This window comes from Pipistrellus kuhlii, unplaced genomic scaffold (assembly GCF_014108245.1).
Source record: "Pipistrellus kuhlii isolate mPipKuh1 unplaced genomic scaffold, mPipKuh1.p scaffold_m20_p_8, whole genome shotgun sequence".
Lineage (NCBI taxonomy): Eukaryota > Metazoa > Chordata > Mammalia > Chiroptera > Vespertilionidae > Pipistrellus > Pipistrellus kuhlii.
In genome coordinates this window covers 20,923,144-20,944,360 of record NW_023425584.1, presented here as the reverse complement: position 1 = coordinate 20,944,360, position 21,217 = coordinate 20,923,144, and the positions used below count along the sequence as shown (strand labels likewise).

The 21,217-nt window shown below is 42.2% G+C and overlaps 1 protein-coding gene across 4 annotated transcripts in view; it reads right to left on the bottom strand.

The window, feature by feature from the left end:
• Window positions 1-21,217, bottom strand: part of PPP2R2B (protein phosphatase 2 regulatory subunit Bbeta) — a 355,769-nt gene that overhangs the window by 322,492 nt on the left and 12,060 nt on the right. The window contains exon 1 of one of the 4 annotated variants that reach the window (XM_036425347.2): window positions 6,048-6,426. The exons of 2 other annotated variants lie outside the window; for them this stretch is intronic. In XM_036425347.2, the coding sequence (XP_036281240.1) occupies window positions 6,048-6,121 (74 nt within the window). In that variant the 5' untranslated portion in view covers window positions 6,122-6,426. Of the gene's footprint in view, window positions 1-6,047; window positions 6,427-21,217 lie in introns of those variants that run through there. One more of the 4 variants, XM_036425349.2, reaches the window with a different exon arrangement.

Genomic DNA, 21,217 nt, shown 5'->3' with positions numbered 1-21,217 from the left:
TAGGAAGGCCAGAAAAGGCCTTTCTGATAAAGGGACATTTGAGTGATGGAAATGATAAGACATGATTGAATGCTGGATATGTTTAGGTTATGCCAGAGGATTGGAAGAAGGATATGAGAGGAAAAAGAAAATAAAGGATGACTCCAAGGTCTTTGGCTTGAGTAACTAGGAGAATGTAGTTCTCACTAACTGAGTTGGAGGCAAATACTGATAAACTGTTTTTCCTGAGAGGAAACAGGTTCTGTTTTGAGATCTGTGTTGTGCAATCCAGTGGGAATGTTGTGCAGGCAGTTGGATGTACAGTCTGCATTTTAGGTGAGAGATTGGAGCTGGATGTATAAATTGAAGAGCTGCTAGTTAAGACCAGGGGACTAGCTGAGATCACCTAGGAGCAAGCAGAGATTAAGGAGAGGGCTGAGCCCTGGGATCTAATATGTACAATTTGGGAAGTTGATTGGAAAACAGCAGGAAAGACTGAGAAAGACCAGCCAGTGAGGGAGAAGGAAACAGAGAGAACGTGTGGGCCTTGAGACCAAGATAAGAAACTCTTTCAAGAACAAGAGCAATCATTGGTGCAATGGCAGTAGCTGAGAGGGGCACAGGAGCATAGCATGAGTATTTACAGTGAGGTTATGTGACATGTTTGTAGACTGCAAAAATGATTCTGTAGAAGAGGCAAGACTTGGTGAGAACAGATAAGGGTGGGGAGGATCAATTGCAAATGAGGGGCTTGAGTAGGGGTCCAGGGGTGGGGTCCAGCTCACAAGTGGAGGTTTGGTCATAGAAGAAAGTAGGAACAATTATTGTACATAAAAATGTAAAAAAAAATAATAAATGTAAAGCAATGTAAGATTTTTTTGTCTCAATCCTTACAAGAACCCCTCCCGTTGGTATATTATCTCCATGTTACAGATGTGCATTAGGAAAGACCTTATGCTGGTGTATATTTGTGATGATGAGAGAACGAGTAATCAAGGAAAGTTGTGAGTGAAGATGCATTTAACGTGGGCCTGAATACTAGATTGGTTCTAAATACATGGAAGGACTTGAGTAGAGAATTCAAAAAATGTGAAAAATAAGAACTCCATAAACATGTACCAAGGCACAAATATAGTCATCAATTCTTTCTTATTGTCTACCTCTGAGCCAGACTGCATGGGTTCTAATCCTAATCCTTGCACTTAATAGCTGTGTGACCTTGGACAAGTTACCTAACTTCTCTGTGTCATGGTTTCCTCATATATAAAAGGAAGATAATAACAGTATTGACCTCACAGGATTGTTGTGAGGAACATATATCCATACACACAGTGCAACTGTGCCTGGCACATAGAGAGCATTGTATGTTTTACTTATTATTTTATTACTATTATTTATGCATAATAATGAGTTAGAAAAATGTGTATTTTCCCTCTGTGTGTGTGTGTGTGTGTGTGTGTGTGTGTAGACTTCTAGCAATCTTGCTTTTGGGAGTCTTTGGAAAATTTCTGCCTCCAGAAGAGTCCCCCTCTGGAAGGAACATGACTGATAGAGACAGATGAATTTGTGTATTCACTCTCATCCAATCCTTCATTTAAGAAGAATGTCTTGAGCATCCACGCAGAATACAGCTCTGTGCTAAGCAGGATGCAGAAACAGAAAACCAAGAGGGTGTGCCCAAGCTGCTCCTGGCTACCAGGAGATAGACATGTAAATAGAGTGTTTTGATATAATCCGAAAGGCTGTTTTCACACTGATGCTCAGAAATAAACGTTCAAAGCAAAGGTTAAGGGAATTGCTGTTTGGTTCAGATGGTCTGGACTTGAGTCTTCTCTCTGCCGCTTTACGAACTATGGCTCTGGCAAGTCAGGTGAGTCACGTGGAGATGACAGCATCTGGTACAGACAGACACTGTGTGAGGAGCGGATGAGATTGCACAGGCTCCGCCCTCAGCACACAGCCAGGGACCCACGGGGCTGGTGGTGCCTCTCTGCTGCTCCCTCGCATTTCTTCTTCCCACTATGACTGTGTGACTCATCACAGCCACTCCATCTTTGGAGCTGCAGAGGGAGGCTTCCTAGAAAGGCTAGGGCTGAGTTCTAAAGGTCAAGTAGGGGTTCACAGCAGAGAAACACAGCAAAGACAACGCAGGGAGAGGAAATGGCACATGGCCAGGCACCTCACCCTTGTCCCTTTAGGACAAGAAAGTGCCTCCAGTCATTTGTTAGCTTGCCCACAAAAAGGCCCAGTGCCAAATGAGGTCCACCGGACAGAATCAGGCAAGGTTCCTCAGACTTCACAGCTCTCCTTGCTGTGGGTCCCCCCACCCCCTCAGTCCTATCTGGAAGGGTCCTTTCTGGCTGTTCTTTGAATCCTGAAATCATTTTGCTGGTTGAATCCTTCACTGTCTGGGGAAGGAAGTTCTATGCTCCCTTAATGAGGTCCATGGAGAAGGAAGATAGGCCAAATGTCTTCCCAAAGCCCTGTTCGTGCATTAGCATGATCTAGTTGTCCTTTCTTTCTTTCTTTCTTTTTTTTCTTCTTCTTCTTTTTTTTTCTGTTTGCATCTTCTTATTTCAAGTTAAAATAGAGCATGGTGACAAAACCAGTCCCCTCAAGTATGGCTGCAGAAAGTTCCCAACCAACTGGCACTCATGTGGGAGCTGACATTTTGTAGAATGTTTTCCACATTTGCTTTTAAATTTTACCTACATCACGGCCTTGGTATTTGTCATCTTCTCATTCAATAAAAATGTACGAAGTGCTGAAGAACCACTTGGTATTGTTCTAGTGCTGGGGCCACAAGAGAGAGCAAGTCTGTGGGTCCTGCTCCCAGGAAGTCTTTAGTCCAGCAGGGAGATGGATGTTAATGAAATGGTTACATCAGTCTATCCATAATCACCAAACTAGAATGGGTTCTCTGAAGTAAAGCAACCCAGAACTTGAAGAGCTGTAATCAGCTGAGGATCATGGATGGCTTCCCAGCTTGAGCTAAGAGTTCAGGGCTATAATTAGCAAGAAATGGAGGGGAGGGTGAGGAGAGAGGGTCACCAAAGACCATGGTTAGAGGGAAAGTACTGAGGAACCAGAGAAGGCCTGTGTGGCTGGAGGCCAGGCAGGAAGTAGGCAGGGGCCTGAATATGCAGGGCTTGGTAGGCGATGGGAAGCCATTGGGAGGTATTAAATGCAAGTGTGTTTGTGTTTGAGGGGCTGAGGTGGTAGCATGATTATATTATTAAAATCATTTGGACTGCAATGTGGAGAACCAACTCTGTATCTGATGGATGAAGAACTGGGCTTGAAGACTAAGAAAAAGAACTCATGCTTATAGACTCCATATTGTTGATTTACTCTATATACAAATGTGTCACTATATATGATATGCTTAGATCATGACTTGGACATAGTATTACAGTACAATGAAGGCTGATTATCATCACCACCACCACCATCACCCTGTGTCATACAAATGTGAATATATCTTTGCAACCACCCAATGGAGTATTATTATCCATCTATTACAAATAGGAAACTGAGGCACAGAGAAGTTAAGTAACTGCTGCACATCACCCAAATGTGCAGAGCTAGGATTCAAAGCCTGTAATCTTCCTGTGTTGGAAAAACAATATCAAGACAAAGCTGAGAGGACAACTCAAATCTTTTAAGTAGGATGTCTCACCCCCTAAGAAGACTAGGAATTGTGGAAGCTCTTAAAATTATTCTAGAATTACTTTTAAGATTGTTTGAGTCATTTGTACTTATTTAATTTTCACAGGGATACACACAAATTATTTATTCTCCACTTCTTCAATTAAATAAAATATGAAGTTCACAGCCATAACTTTTCCAAAATAGACTACACGGTGACAAGATTGCTAATAATATGAAAAGAAAAATGCAAACTCAGATTCATTCTGACATGTTTTCCTCCTCAGACAAACTCTAAATAAGTGTAACTAGTTTCTAGTGACACTGTGATGTATTTGAGAAAATGACTCATTGCTAAAGATAGTGTAATAAATTAAAAAAAACAAACAACACTGATATCTAAGAAAATGCATGAGGCATGGGACTCAAAAACAGGTAGCTTCCATCAGATGAGCTCTATGGAAAACTTTTTCATATTTAATTCTCAACATCCTGGGGGTGGGTCTTTTAATTTCCATTTTATAGATAAAATTGGGCATTGAGCCATTACATGGCTTGGTCCTGCTTGCCTGGTATTTAACTCATGACTTTCCACTATGCCTAGGGCCTCCTCCAGGATGTCAGTGTCTGACAGATGCTATTATCCTTGCCCATGGCCTTTATTGGGTTTATAACAAATTGAAAGACGTATCCCTTCACTTCCCATCCCTAAAGGTGGTAATTGCTGAATCAGAGGTTGTTTGTTTTGACATGAATAAAATGGAATTTTTATTTTGATGGAATAAATCTATTAAATAGGATTGAAAAACAGTTCAAGAAAGTTCTTATTGTGGTCCTTCTGTCTCCACGAGGGATGATCTTTAGTTTGAATAATATCCAAAATAGCAATTGAGGAGACCAAGTGTTTGGGTTCTCAAACTCTACACTGGGAGGACAGGACAGGGAATGGATCAGAAACAGCAGAGAAGTTATTGAGGCACCTCCCTAGATGAGTTTAGATTTTTCGTATTTGGAAAGCTCCCCTGGAGATTTCTATCCCTGCCACCCCCATCTCTCCCCAAGATTCACAGGGACTTACTTACTTCCTCTCCATGAAGGAAAAAAGATCTCCCAACGGTCATTTCCTTTAGACACCAATAACATTGTTAAGGAAAATACAGAATTGGAGAAAAAAATCTATGCAATAGCAATGTTTATGAAAAATATGATCCTCAGTCTCAATGTAAGGGTGATCCCAAACATCTACTCTCTTTTCCTAGGGGTACTGATTGAAAGCCACCTCTGGTATAGTAAAGGCTTCTCTCACTCTGTACACACAGCCCCCAGCCCTGGGCTCCTGCTCTGTGGCTGAGGACCACGAGCTCAGTTTGGAGGCGTGTGGCAGCTCCTCACCATCCCGGGTCCTCTTCAATCCAGTACCTCTTGTAGGACAACCCCCATGGCTGAAAAACATCCTGCCAGCCGCTTAGCTTGAAACTGCTCTTTTCCCAGGGATGAGGCAGATCAAAAGAAACAGGAAAACCACATACAGAAGATGCTCGAGCAGTTAATGACTCTACAAATGCTGAAACCTGCAGTGCTCAATGGAAGGCGAGTGGCCAGAATGTTTACAAGGTACACACACATGCACACAGAAAGTACACACACAGACACACACACTCTCTCTCTCTCTCTCTCTCACACACACACACACAACACACACACACACACACACACACACACACACGTATGCATATCATGCTGGGTTAGAAGCAGCAGGACCAGGTATGGGGGATTATTTGCATAAGGCTCAGTTCATCCTCATGTTAAGGCCATAACCCCGGACCCCTGCCCCCCCCCCCCCCCCCCCGCCAAACCACATTCCCAGCAAGTGATGAAAGTGAGCTGTGTTCTCCCTGCTCTGCAACCCAAGTACCGACTCGCAGCAAACCAATCCGATCATAGGCACGCCACAGCCGTGGAGTGAGCTAATTCTATTTTGCTAATTGCTTTCTTGGGCAGGCACCAAGTTATTAAACAGACAGTGACAAAAACAGAGAGCTTGGATAAACATACGTGGCAGTACCTGCAGCAATCCTCCCCCCCCCCCCCCCTTAACATCAGTTCCAATGACTTGTTTGCATGTTAAGTAGAACAGGGGAAACTGGCAAAATATTTATGATGTTTTTTTTCTTCTCATCGGCTGTATCAGCTTTGAGATCACCTTTGCAACATTATCCTGCTCTTCAGCAAATACTCCCCTTTCCTCATGAGAAGACGGAGTGGCGATTCTAGAAGCAGATCTAAGCTGTCAGCTCCCAGCCTTTGCCAGGAACGCCAGTCATCCAGTAGCTACAGAAAACGGCATCGGCAGAGCCTGTGGGAAGTCATATACCAGCCCACTTTTTCCCACCCACCCACTCTCCCTCTCTGATCGGTACCTTCCGTGTGGCAGCTGGAGGAGAGGATGGTATTCGGAGGTCTGAAGATGTAAGGCAGGTAACGAGAGAAGCATTTCATCTTCCAGAAAAAAAAAATAAAAAATAAAAAATAAAAAATAAATCTAAATAACAAACCAGTCTCCTGAATCCATCAGGATTCTCTCGGCCTTTAAAGCTGGCTACATCACCAATATGTGGATGTAGCTTCTCTCCCAGATCTGCAGAGCCGGGCAGCCCGAGGAAGGACTGGAGCTGGGTCCCATTTTGCCATCAGCGCCAGGAAGCACTGCCTTACATTTCTGCATGCAGCTCAAACTCAGAAGCCCCCAAGCAAGCCGGGGTATAGGCTCTTCATTGGCCGCAGCTCCTCTGAGCAGGATTTGCTGAGTAAGTCAGTCCTGCCTGTAAACACACGCGGAAACTGCCCTGCCTGAAGCCTCCACCTTTCCCGTGTGGTCAGTTTCTCTTGCAGCAATAGAAATCCGGCAGGAGACGGGAGTCGTGGGGATAAGTGACCATCTCTTATTAGCGGGAAGATCAGATGAAACAAAGACAGCACAGTGCTCTGCCCCGGAGAGGGACGGCTGTTAAAAGGAGCCACCCGCAATGCCATGGGTCTCAGGAATATTAAAGTACAGCGCAATGAAATGGGTCTCTGTCCCTGCCTAATCTAGATTTAGTTCTGTGTGTGTGTGTTTTTTAATACGAAACCCAAACAATAGGACCATTTATCATTTAGGTGAAGTCGAAAGCTGGGCTGAGTTGTCGGTGACAGAGGGCTAACACAGACAGATTCTGTGTTCCACTACGGCTGTTTGTTGTGTTTTTTTTTCCTTCCTGCTGACCCTCACACTGAGGCAGCCACTTGGTTCTGGGTTATTTGCTGTACAAGTTTAAAGCCACAGCACAACAATAGAGACTAAGCCCAAGAGAACTGACCCCTCACACAATCCAAGTACCCTGATGGCTTAGGGAAACATGGAAAAAGTAAGTTGATCAGGGATTGCACAACTTTCACAAAACTCTCACTGAGATTGTAAATGAGAGAGAGACTCCCACTGAGATTGCAAATATGAGAGGGAGGGAGGAAAGGAGGGAGGGAGGGAAGGAGGGAGAGAGGGAGGAAGGGAGGGGATGATAATATTAAAGGACATGAACCATCACCAAATGTGAGTAATTTGGATTGGGGAACAGGTTTGGTTCTGATCCCTGATCTAGTAATGACTGTGGGAATGGTACCACTGGAAGGTAAGCAAACACAAGGCCCCATCCAGTGTAGGATTTATAAGTGCCGTGAAAGACCCTATTGTATATGATGGGGAGAAAGAGGCAAATGTCCTTTGTGCTGCATTTAGGGCCCCAAGGAAATGACTTAAATGTTCTGTAAAAGAAAACCAATATTCCCTGGAGTGGGGTTTTTAAAAAAATAAGATTTAATTAAAAAGTGTGTCTTGAAATCTTAATAATTTGTAAGCCTTTATGGTGTCTGCTCTTTTACAAAAATACTTGCCAGTATCACCAATCTGCCTAAGAGAGCAATAATTTAGAGCCATTAAAAATAAGGATAGTGAAAGTCCAGGACATTTTAATGTAAATTAACTCTCCCACCAATATTCTCTCTCTCTCTCTGACTTCTGAACCATTGTGATATGTTGACAACTGCTGGTAAGGAGAGGGCACTTAGCCCATCGATAACCACATAACCCATCACTTCCATAGATCCAAAGACCTAGCAAGGGTAGGCCATGCCAGGTAAGGTGCTGTTTAAATAACGCCTACATGGTCTGCTTGTTGTGTAAACTCAAACTCATGACAGAACATAACCAGAGGTGTCTTTCTGAAAGATACTGAATGATCAACCTCTGATCAGCAATTAAAGTAGGAGTGAGGGCTTTGGGTCAATCTGACCCAAGTTTGAATCCCATTGTATGTGGTTACCAGTTGGGTAGATGAACAAAACTTTAATACCTGTGAGCCTCAGTTTCTGCATCTATAAAATGGGAACAACAACAGGTTTTCCTCATGTTCTCTTGAATGAAGTGAAACAATAAGCACATGGAGCACCTGGCACATTATACACACCAGATAAACTGTCACCACCTATGTTGCTCTTACTGTTATTGGCCTTCTCTGAGCTATGGCCATATACCAACTTCAGAGCAGGAAAGAGAAGGTGTGATGAAGAGGGTGGTGCTGCAATTAGCCAGGGGGTAAGCCTGCCTTTCAGACAGACTTACTGTGTAACCTTGGGCAACTTATGTAACATCTCTAAGCCTCATTACATCTCTAATAAAAATAATAATAGGATCTTACGCAGCATTTTGAGGGAAAAAGAAGGTGGTTCATATGAAGGGTTTAACACAGTACCTGGCATAATGTAACTGCTTCCTTTAATTGCTATTGTGTGGAACAGTAATATCAGCCCCTAGTCACAGTATCTAATTGCATTTATTCACCTATTTTGTCCAAATAATGAAATTGTAACTTCTATCAAACTTGCTATCAATGTTTAATTCATCTTTGTACCCCAAGTGCCTCCCACAGAACCTGGCACAAATCAGGTACTCAATCAATATTGGTTGAATGAGTAAGTGATTAAATGAGTGAATGAACAGAATATATGGGAGGCAGCATCTGATAGATGTTTTGTACTTTTGTGGACGTCCTTTCCAGCAAAAATAATATATCATTCAAGCAAAGATATGGAACTCATGAATAGACATTCTTCAACTGTGCCTATTTCAGGCCTAGATGACCAATAGGCAGTTAGTAAATATCTTCTGAGTCAATGGTAGGCACATAGTAAATACTTCCTGAGGGGGAAAATCCCTGATGCTCCTGCCTACAACTACCTTCGAAGAACTCAGGAAAAAAGTCCCCAAATCCTAAAAACAAGACAAATCATAAAAGCCTTTCTCCTCCATTACAGAGAAAAGAACCATGGGACTAGCATCCAAATTCCAAAGGGCCACTCTAGACCAGCCAGTACTTCTTGACCTCAATGCAAACATCTCCAATCCCAATTTCAAATGACAGAGCTAGTGCCAGGCCTAAGCACCTCATCTACCTGGATGCAGAATGGACCAGGGGCAGAAAAAACAAATGTGAAATCTCCTCGGACAGGTGACTGTGGTGCCAATAGGTTTTTACTGTTTCTGTGTGCTTTGGCATCTTTTTCACTGTGATGCTCTGAACAACCCCATTTTACAGAAGAGAAAGTGGGCTAAGAGGATATGATCATTTATCCCAAGACAAACAGCCCACAGGAGAGAGTCCGTGTTTTTGCAGACTCAGCGGATGAGCTGGTAAAGAGTACAGGTTCAGAGCCTTCTTTGAGACAGACAAGGAATGTGCATATTTAACACCCCACGTGATTGCACTTTATAGTGAGACAATCTCTGGGGGGAGGTATTTAATTTCATGCTTTGGCTTGAAGTGTCAGGGTATCAGAGTTTTCCAAATAATATTGTCCGAAATCGTTTGTCTCACTACTTGTGTCCACCAATTTGAAGCCACCCTGATGTTATATGAGGCATTAGGCTAAGTGGCAGGGAGAGAGGATATCAGACCCCCTCCCTGCCTAAAAGAGCGCAGACTCCAGAAAACAGGACTAATAAACTAGTTAACACAGCATCAGAGGGTCTGGGCAGCAGGAAGAGATTCTGAAGATCCAGAGCCCCCAAAAGGTCATTGCCAGAGAGCCCTGCTCTTGCATTAGGCATTACTTATGAAAAGCTCCTGTTGGAAGGCAATTATCTTACTGGGAGGTATAGCAAACGAACAGCTAGTGGTCATTAACCCCACACTGAAATTAGACTCTACTGTACCTAATGCCATCTCAGATAGGAGCAAGGGAGGCAGGATCTTTCTGAGGAGAATGGAGGCTCCCTGGCAATTGGCAGAAGGGTCTGGAGAGAGGCCCAAGAACAGAACCAGGCCTCTGAAAGGGAAACCAGAAGCCCAGGAGGAGGGAGAGAGAAAGGTGACCCACTTTAGGTGCCATGCGAGACAAGCCGTAGAGTCTGCAGGGTGGAGCCCAGAGTCCACCATTTCCCAGATGATTTCTGGGTCCTAACATCAAATGGGGGGGCGGGGGGTGGGGGAGGAAAGGGAGATCCTTGAGCGCTACACTATGGACCAGGTTGTTCCAAGCTTTTCTGTCCACTGACCTCCTGAAAGATCACAGCAATCCCTTCTGTCCTTCAGAGTCCCAGCTGGAGCCCTGCCCCAGGCCCCAGGCCCTAGGCATCACCAGCTTCCAACACCCCCTCCCCGTGGTGCCAGCCATTCCAGTTGCTTGCTCTCACCCAAGCCTGGCTCCTATGAGAAAGTTACTCTGATCCTTCCCTTCTGCCACGTTCTCACAACCCCCTTGGGGAAGTTTCATCATCAGTTTTTCATTTCGTTAAGACGGCTGCAACTAAATCCCAGGGGGGAAAACGGTAGCTTATTTAAGATCAGTCAGGATGAGCCTGCCTAGGCTTCACTCTCATCAAAGCAAAGCCAATTCTTATTCATTTTCAAGTCTTAAATAAAATCTCACATCTTCAGGGAGGAGTTTCTTTCTTCAAAATTTAAATCATTTTTTACTTTTCAATTACAGTTGACATACAATATTAGTTTCAGATGTACACCCAGTGATGAGACATTATATAACTTACAAAGTGATCATCCTGATAAATCTCGCCCCCGTCTGACACCATACCTAGTTATTAAAATATTATTGACTATATTCTCTCGCTCTATTTTATATTCCCATGACTATTCTGTAACAACCAATGTGTACTTCTTCATCCCTTAATGCCTCAGGATATGGGTTATATTCCCCTGCTACAAACTCTCAAACACCATCCCCCCCTTTCAAAACATTCATTCATGATTAAACCTACTTATTGAGCCTTTACTTATGCCAGGCAAAAAGCAATCCATATACAAAAGTGTAAAAGAAATACATGGTGCTAAGCAATACATAGTAAAACAGATAGACTTCAATATCCATCTTCTTCTTTGGGTATAGTGATCATTCATATCATCTATATGAACATATAGGGCTGTGATGAGGAATAAATAAGGCAACGCATGAAAATGCTTAGAATTCTGTGTGACATAAGAGCTATTCAAATACTTTGATCATAGCTGGTAAGACTGTAACTCCCATGCTGGACCCCAAGTAGCAGGAGGGTAGAACTCTGATTGTTCTCTGCTGACTCCTGAGTGTGAAGCTCACTGCCTGGTGCATCATAGGAATCAATAAGAATGTGCCGGATTGCACTGAGTTGAACTGAACAGCAGAATTCTGACATGACTGGTATCATGCTCCCCACACTCTCCAGCCAGGGTGTGAAATCCACAACTTGGTACATTCTGATCTGGGGAAAAAGGAACCTCTTTTTGGTGAGTTCTCCCACCCATTCATACAATATGTTGTCAGCAGCTATCAAGTGCTTGCTTCTTGATATTGGAGATACAGCGGTAAATGATAGATTGACATTCAGCTCACTGAGTTTATATTCTGCAAAAAGGATATAGACAGTTAACAAGTAAACATTGCATCAGCAAGGCTTTTTCAGATGGTAGAAAGAAAATAATGATCCAGTAATTCAAGTCCTGGTTATTTATCTAAAAAAAACACACACACACAAAAAAACCACTAACTCAAAAAGATATATGCAGTATGATTTACAATAGCCAACATATGGGAAAAAAACTGTCCAGTAATGGATGAATAGATAAAAAGAATGCATCACATATATAAGGAAATATTATTCAGCTATATAAAAGAATAAAATTCTGCCATTGGCTACTATATGGATGGAACTTGAAGATGCTATGCTAAGTGAAATAAGACAGAGAAAGACAAATACCATATGCCCATCTGGAGTGACTCAGTTGGTTGAACATCGTCATGTGCATAGAAAGGTTGCAGTTCAGTCCCCAGTTGGCAACCAATTGATATTTCTCTCTCACATTAATGTCTCTCTCTCTCTCTCTCTCTCTCTCTCTCTCTCTCTCTCTCTCTCTCTCTCTGATGAGGATTTAAAAATATATAAAAAAAGACAAATATGGTAATATCAGAGAACAGATTGGTGGTTTTCAGAGGCAGGTGTGAGGAGTGTATAAAATGGGTGAAGAAGGTCAAAAGGTACAAACTTCTAGCTATAAAATAAATAAGAGATGTAAGGAACAGAATGGTGACTATAGTTAATAAGATTGTGTTGTCCAGCCTTGGCCATAGAGCTCAGTTAGTTAGAACATTGTCCCAATATGCCAAGATTGTGGGTTGCATCCCTGGTTAGGAGACATAAAAGAATCAACCAATGAATGCATAAATAAGTGGAATAACCTCTCTCCCTCTCTCTCTCTCTCTCTCTTTCTCTCTCTCTCCCCCTCCCTCCCTCCCTCCCTCCCTCCCTCCTTTCTCCTATCTCACTAAAAACAATATGTTTTCTGAATTGTAATGATATTGTATTGCATTTGGACATTGCTAAGAGACTAGATAAAAGTTCTCATCACAAAAAGAAAATTATATATAATGATGGATGTTAACTAGTCTTACTATGATGATCACTTTATAATATGTAAGACATTAATTCATTATATTGTATACCTGAAACTAATATCAAGTTTAATTCATTATATTGTATACCTGAAACTAATAACAAGTTTTAAATATGTAAAATATCAAGTATACCTCAATTAAAAAATAAATTGAATAAAGAAAATGAAATAGGGGATGTGGTAGAGAGAGTAACTGCTCTGATCGGATGGTCAGGAAAGGCTGCTCTGAAGAGGGGACCATTTCTGGCCAAGAAATGGTTTTGGTCTCTTCATTCAACCTGCAGTTTACCTTCAGAGTAATTTCCTCTTCTAATTTAATGAACTATTTAATTATTTTACAGTAATTATTACTTAATAGTTGTTTCACTGATTTACTCTAAATTTGGTGAGACATAGGCTGTGTTGCTGTTGTACCCCCAGACTTAGCTGAGAGGTCAGTAAAGATTTGATTCACATTTCCTTTTTCATTAAGAGATGAAAACAAATTGATAGGTACATATAAATAAAACCTTGAATCCAAGATACAGAGCAAATACATATCAACTACATATAGGAACTATCACAAAATTGACCATGTATAAGGCTAAAAAGAACATTTCAATAAATTCCAATGTAATAAAATTAGAAGCCAATAATAAAAGCCCAGGTCCCCCAAACCAGCCAAGTAAAAAGTAATTAATTTTACAAAACAATCAGAAACAAAAGGAGCTCCTATTAAGCCTTTAAATTTTTTCTTCAACTTACGAAAGCTGAAAAACTATCCAATTCATTTTGAGTCTAAAATAATACTGAATTGAAAGAAGATAAAATGTCATATTACTTATGAATATAAATACAAAAATTCTAAATAAAATTTTAACAAGTTGAATCCAGCAGTGCATTACAAAGTCATTCTGTGAGTAGCATTTGCACAGAAAAAGCAAGGATGAGTCAATATTAATAATTCACATTTTTGACTGGCAGTCTGGACTGATTGCTCAGCCAGCTCTCCTGGCATATGACAAAAGCAACTAAAAGATGGGTAACTACAGATAAGACTAAAGAGAACTTTGAGGATGAAGAATGGACTCAATGTAAGCGATGCTACCATGCAACAAAAACCTAGTTGGTTACAACAAATTTTGGCTCTCTTTGAAAAGACTTTAATCTGAAAACAAAATAAGCCCAGCAGTTTTCTACCAAATTTTGTATACTAACTCTCCTGGTACCTCCAAAAAGGAGACACATTTATAAAGAGATGCCAATAGATAGTAATATATATTTTTAAGATTCTAATATGACTTGATTTTAATAGATGGTGACATCAATAGTAATAATAGTAACTACCAAATCTGAGTTCTTACTACATCTAGTCACTCTGCTAACCCCTTTACCTAAAGGATCTCATTTAATCCTTTTGTAAACCTTACAATAAGGTTCATATTATTTTTATGTTTATATATGATGACATTTGCACAGATTAACATGTTAAGTTCAAGCAATGGAGGAGCTAGGATTTCAGTGCAGACTCCTCACTCCTGCCCCCATGCTGAGCTCTTCCTGGGCTACTGGATCTTGACCTTCTGTCCCCTGCAGTGTAGGAACTAGAACCTGGAACGCGACTATGCGTCTGTGTCTTCTTATTTGGAACTTGTAGGCATTGAATCAGGGCTGGTCAAGTTGACTTCGGAACTATTTAGAAGAAAGTCTTTGCTAGTGACTGGTATGATTATGTGGGGGAATTCTAACCACATCCATGCACCTACCCATCAATGCCTCTAGAAGCTCACTATGCATTGAAGGTTTACTACTTCTAACACACAGTGCCAAGGATTATGGGAGTGGAGAAACGTATAAGGCACATCATATAAAGGTGAGCAGGGAGGTAAGAAATAAAAGAATAAATGAGACATTGGGTCAGATTCCAAGAAGACTTCCGGAGGTGGTGGCATTTGAGGTAGTCTTTGAAGGACAGGGAAAAGGTGAACTTGTGGAAATGTGAGTAGGGAGAACATTCTGGCAGGAAGTAACAATTAGAGCAATAGTGTATAGGTAGGGAACCTCAAAAATTATTTGGGGGAGCAGGGAGTACTTCAGTTTGTTAGTCAGTCTATGTAACACTTTGTCAGATGTTTCTTAATGCTCTTTTATGAACATGGAAATAATAATATTATATTTCCTTCCATTTTTACTGTATTCAACTGAAGTTCACTTTTCTCCCTATTTACTCTAAATTAAGGGAATCATAAAACAAATGTAAATATATAAAGCAGCCCTAGCTGGTTGGGCTCAGTGGATAGAGTGTCAGCCCAAGGATTGAAGTGTCCCAGGTTGGATTTGGGTCAAGGGCATGTATCTTGGTTGCAGGCTTGATCCCTGGCTCTGGTCAGGGTGTGCAAGAGGCAACCAGTTGATGTGTCACTCACATCAACGTTTCTCTCCATCTCTCCCCCTCCCTTCCACTCTCAAAAACTTAATGGAAAAATATTGTTTGGTGAGGATTTACCAAAAATTAAAATAAATATGTAAAGCAGATTCCAGTATCTCTTTGGGATATGCACTACATAGCTTTGATTTGGAAACAGTGTACTTCAACATCTCTTGTTCAAACTGGACAAAGAGCAGCCCCATTCTTCAGTCTGTTTAAGACCTCCAGGTCTTTATAAGAAGAAAGCATCTCAAAGTAAGTCCAGAATGTCTTTACAATTCCTCAAAAGGCTTCCCTCCTGCTCCTCTCTGCCTTTTAATTAAACCGTGAATGATAGGAAAAGGAATCAATATGCTGAGATAACAGCAATACATTTTTAAGGATTTCTCCGGCCATGCTATCTAATTTGGCTTCATTCCCCACTATTTGGCAGCTATTTTGTTTTGGACAGATGAGAACATTAGAGGATTTTTAAGGCAATCCGGCACATACATCCAGGAGGCAAGATCTTCGTTTTCTGACCTTTGGCCATCCTTTAGCAATACAAGAAAAGGCCCCCGAGTGATGGGGGTTAATGCCTCCTCTGGAAAACACTTGGAACCTAAATTTTCCCTTGATTCTGAGAGACCATCCAGTAAATCTCTCAGGGGACAGCAGCGGAGAAATGTTCCACCCACTGTCATTGAGGTCTGGGGCAAGGCCTGGCATGCGATGAAGACTGGAGGCCTGCAGCCTGAGATGTTTTCATGTTTAAGTCCAAGCTCATGCCTTTAACAGGCTCTGCACTCACTAGTGTCTGTATCTGGAGAGATGAGCACTCCTGCTCCTCCTGGCTGCTTCAGTCCAGGAGCTTTGCTTCAAAGCAGCGTTTCTCAGCCTCAGCAGGATTGTCATCTGGGGCTGCATAACTCTGATGCTGGGGGTGGGGCTGGGGTGTGTGTATGGAGGGAGGGGGTGAAGGAAGGGGTAGAGTCTGTCCCGTGCATTGCAGGAGGTTTAGCAGCATCCCTGGCCTCTTCTAAATGCCAATAGCAAGCGCGCAACCCTCCCCCCTCCCCCACGAGTTGTGACAATAAAAATGTCTCCAGACATTGCTGAGTATCCTCTGGGGGCAAAATTCCCCCCAATCCCCCCCCACACAGGGACAATCACTGCTTTATAGGAATAAGGCTTCAGAGCACAGCACCGGGGTAATGGCCACATTCATTGTACATAAAACAGCAAGTAACACATTGATTAGAAGTAAGGAGAGCTAAGTAATTCTTCAGGTGTCAGTTTCCTCACCTCACCCACAGAGCTGGTGTATAAATCCTAGGAGTCAATATTTGTACACATATAATGCTGCTGCCTTAGGCCTTTAGGCAATCAGTAATGCTGGAACAATGAACCGTGATAGCATTATTCTGCAATAAGTAATTTAAATTTAAAAGAATCCCATCAACCAACTTTACTGACTGGGAGTTGAACTAAGCAGTAAGAAATGTCACTCTAGCCACTAGCATAAATTTTCCTGGTCTTCATTCCTATTGATCTTTGCTGATTGGAAAGCTGGTGTTCATTCATTCCTGCATGCACTTGTTCAATGGATATTTGTCAAGTATCACTATGTGTCAGGCACTGTGCTGGGCATCAGGGATTCTTATACAACTTGTAGCTGTAATAAGAAGTAGCTGCGGTAGACACATTAGATATGGCCCTGCCTTCAGGAAGGTTGTGTTCCAGCAGAAAAAACATACAAGGAGCAAGGGTATTATCATGTATTTGGCAAGAGCTATGATGGATAATATCCAGGACTTCCTAGAAGCCCATCATGCTAAGAGTTTATGGTCAGGGAAGTCTTACTAGGAAAAGCAAAATCAAAGCAGAGATCTGAATGATGAGTAGGGGTTTGCCAAGGAGGGATAGGGTGAACAATATTCCTGGAAAAGGAGACACATGTGTGTGGTGCTAGAGATGAGGGAATGTGGCATGAGAAGGAATATGGAGCGCAGATTACATGAAGGAAACCAGTGAGAAAGGCTGGGAATTTCCTAAGAACAACGAAGGCCACTGAAGGTTTTAGGGAGGGAAGTGACATGTGTGCCCACTAGAAACAGTACTGCACATACAACATGAAGACCAGACTGAAGGCGGTTCAGACCAGGCAGAGGATGGAGAAAACCCAGGAGGCTGCTTCAGTATCCAGAGAAGAGAAGATGGCCCCCAAACTAGGATCGTAGGGATGGGGTAGGAGAGAGGTCAAGGGACTCAAGAGGCTGAGCTATTTAGGATGAAGAATGACATAGGCCTTAAAGTAGATGAGCACGTGTGCTGAAGGAAGATGGGCAGTTAGACACAGGATGACTCTAAGGTGCCTGAGTGGGCTTTTGAAGGAAATAACTAGAGTTGACAAGGGCCACTGCTACTAATAAGAAAAAAGTGAAGAATATTTATGGGAATCCTGCTGAGTGCAGGTCCCTGAGCTGACTGCCAACAAGCATTATCTCATTTACGTCTAGCAATGTCCCTGAGATACAGGGTCTGTTATTCTTAGCACCTCAAGGCTCAGACTCACCTGCTCAAGGGCACACAACTGGTAATGACAGCCAAGATTCAAACTCAACACCCCGACTCCCCAGTCTGCTCTCCGAACCACCACATCTAAACATGCATTCACTCTCGTTTTTACCTCCTGGGTTTAAATCCGAGGTCCTCTAGCTACTAACAATAGCTTTGGAAGAATCACTAAGTCATTTAAGCTTTTGCAATCTTGGTTTCTTCAGCCAAAATCTGGGTATTAGAATACTTCCTTCACAAAAGTGGAATAATGATTAAATGAGCCCTAGGACTAATAATGAGAGAGCAAGCATCTATTGAATGCCAATTAGATTCCACAGTGTGTTGTAAATACTCTATATATTAGCTAACTTCATCCTCACAAGTATCTTTCAAGTAGCTTCAATGATTGCTCCTACGTTATAGATGGGGAAACTGAGGCACAGATAGACCAAATCGGGTGCAAACCTGCATGTGCATTTCTGGAGCTTGTGCTCCTCGCCACTGCATCATGCTGCCTCTCCTCAGAAGTGAGGTCTCAGAAGGCAGCTGCCAGACCTTGAGCCTGGGACGTTGAACGTGCTGGTGCTGGCTAGTTTTTATGCAATATGAAATGTGTCACATTTTCAAGAAGGGCCAGGCACTCTATTAGGCAAACAAGCTAGACAGCCATTCTCCTAATGCCCTCATTGGAATCCAGGAAAACCATTTCTGGGCATGATTCTTTTTCCCTTTGCCAAGCCACCCCTGCCCATGAGAAGTCGGGGCGCGTCAGTGGTCTGTGTGGGATGTTTTGGGAGATGCTGGAGGTGGGGAGCGTGTCATCACTACCAATGTCATTCCCATGAGTGTCAGACAAGAGCCACACAGAGACCCTTGGGGTGGGGGGTGGTGGTGGTGGGAAGGGCTGCCTTCCTTTCTTTGAAGCTATGCACCTATTTGTAAGCAAGGAGGGAGTATTTCAGCATCTGGGTGAAAGACAACAACAGGCTGATACAATGCAGTCAGAAAAACCTGACAGATGTGTGGCGGCCAAAGGTCAGGAACCCCAGGGGCATGGTGCTTTTTCACTCGTAGGGATATCAGGGAGCTGATGTAACCCCACGTCACAGGGGGTCCTGGGGTGGAGACCTTAAGTGGTCATGTGGACGAGGAAGCTTTCCTTGTGTCCGTTTCCCTTTCTGTACCCCAGTTCCTCCATCTATAAAATGGGGAGATTAGAAATAATCTTTCAGTTTCCTTCACACTCCAACATGCTATGAATGTAAATGCTCAAAGCACACAGTTTCCTATTTTCTTATTAACGTCATGTGGACAAGTAATACTTTGGGAGTCATGAGTATTAATGAATTGCTGGTGTTTGTTGATGATATAGAGGCAATTAGTTCTCCACAATTTTCTTTCAACTGTTTTGCATTCTGTTGCAGAACCCGGGCCTAGAATCTTTTATAGATGTTTATTGCTCTTCCAAAAATGAGGCTTGTCTTTGCACTCAGGTGGAGATAGCCCTTTTAGTGAACACACGGGTCTGCTGAACATTTTAAACATTTTAAAATCCTTTTGAAACAAATTGATCAAACTTATCAAATATTAAACATTAAAAAGAAGTAATCATCTGGGTGGTGCAGTGACAGGCTAGTCTCATTTCCTTGTAATCTGTGCCTTCAATCAGCAGAATCGCTAATGTTTACTTAGCACTTCCTCTGTCAGGTTCTGCGCTTCCTGTGGATTGTCTGTGTTTGCGCACAACAAGTCTATGAAAGAGAAACTATTCTTGCCCCCGCCCCTCCCCGTTCTACAGAGGAGGAAATTGGAGTTAAATCAAAATAAGGTATATAATTTATTCAAAGTGACATAGCAAGCTGTGGCCGCTGGGATTCAAACCCTGACTATCTGTTCAGAGTTCATGCTCTTAATTATATTAAGTTTGTTCTTCCTGGTGCCCTCGGGTTTCTAATAGGGTTACAAGGTGTGACTTGTGGCTCAGTTGGTTTGATTCCCAGTTAGTGCACCTGTGGGGTTGCAGGCTCTATCGCCAGTAGGGGCCGTGCAGGAGGCAGCTGCTCTCACATCATTGTTTCTCTCTCTCTCTCTCTCTCTCTCTCTCTCTCTCTCTCTCTCTCTCTCTCTCTCTCTCTCTCTCTCTCTCTCTCTTTCCCTTTCTTTCTCTCTTAAAAAAAATCAATAAAAATGTTTTTTGAAAAATATGACTTTATGTGAAAAGAATCCCAAGTATTTAAGAAATAATACTTGTCTTTTTCTGGATACATTTTGTGAAATAGGTTTTAGTTTCATGAATTGATTGAAGTTACTAATAAATAACAGTACTGTCTAAACATAGCTTATCTTCAGCAAGCTGAAAATTACTTAAGATGCATTCCCAGGTACATCTGATGCAAAGCTGCACTTTCCATGGCTTGTGGAATAATAAAGAACAACAACGCAAATCCTGAAGCATATGTGAGTGGTACGTTGTGGAAAACTGCCATCAGTGTTCATGGGTACCTCATATCAGTATGTGGGAACCATTACCATTTAACTACCTATCGCTTGTATAGATCTGTCAGCACGGGAACTCCTTGGCATGTCCGATGAATGATGCAGAGGCAAAAGCACACCCTGAGAAACGGCTTGTGCCATAATTTGGGGAAAGTTTGCTTTCAATTGTAATCAGAAAAATCAGTCCTGAAACAATAATAGGTAATAATGATTCTTATTTTTAAAAAGCTGACAAAATTATGGAAATGCCATCTGAAGGCAAAGTGTAACATTTTAAAAATAGACCCCACATTCTCCAAACTGCATACTGGAAGGACATTGTCAGTTCCATGGGCTCCTGAATGTCAGTGGTCCCAACGATGCCTGGCACTGACTCAAACTACAGTTTTACAAGTTTCTGTCGTGGTCCTGGGCAAAGATATCTTGGTGAGTGCCAGACCACAGGCAATTTTTTAAATTTTATTTTCATTTAAAAAATATATATATTTTATTAATTTTTTTAGAGAGGAAGGGAGAGGGAGAGAGAGTTAGAAACATCAATGAGAGAGAAGCATTGATCAGCTGCCTCCTGCACACCCCCTACTGGGGATGTGCCCGCAACCAAGGTATATGCTCTTGACCGGAATCGAACCTGGGACCTTTCAGTCCGCAGGCTGATGCTCTATCCACTGAGCCAAACTGGTTTCCGCTATTTTCATTTTTTACTATGAGAAGTGAGGTATGAGAATCTCTAGGTTGGAAGCAAGCACAGAACAAACAAATAGCACAAAAGTCTGAATTTAAAGGAGAGGTTTAATTTTTCACAAAACAGCTCGAAGGAAGGTTATGTTACTGAAGTTCTCCCTGGAGGAGAAATGCCCTTGGCTACTGTTTGAGCATCAAATGACCAAGTTCTCCATTTTGCCAATGTTCTTAAAGCATCAGGGTGCTCTAATAAGATCCTCTCTATTGATTTACCATTGTACCCAGAATGAAGCACAAATAACTGACCTGGCTTGCAGAGCGTCACCTGAGCCTGCCTTTGCTTCCCTCTATACCCTCATGCGTCTACTCACCACTCCAGTCAATCTGGCCTCCCTACTGGTCACCCCAATATTGCTTCTGCCTCAGGGCCTTTGCACTTACTGTTCTACTGAGTAACTATTTCAAAAGGTCTCTTATACCTGGTTTC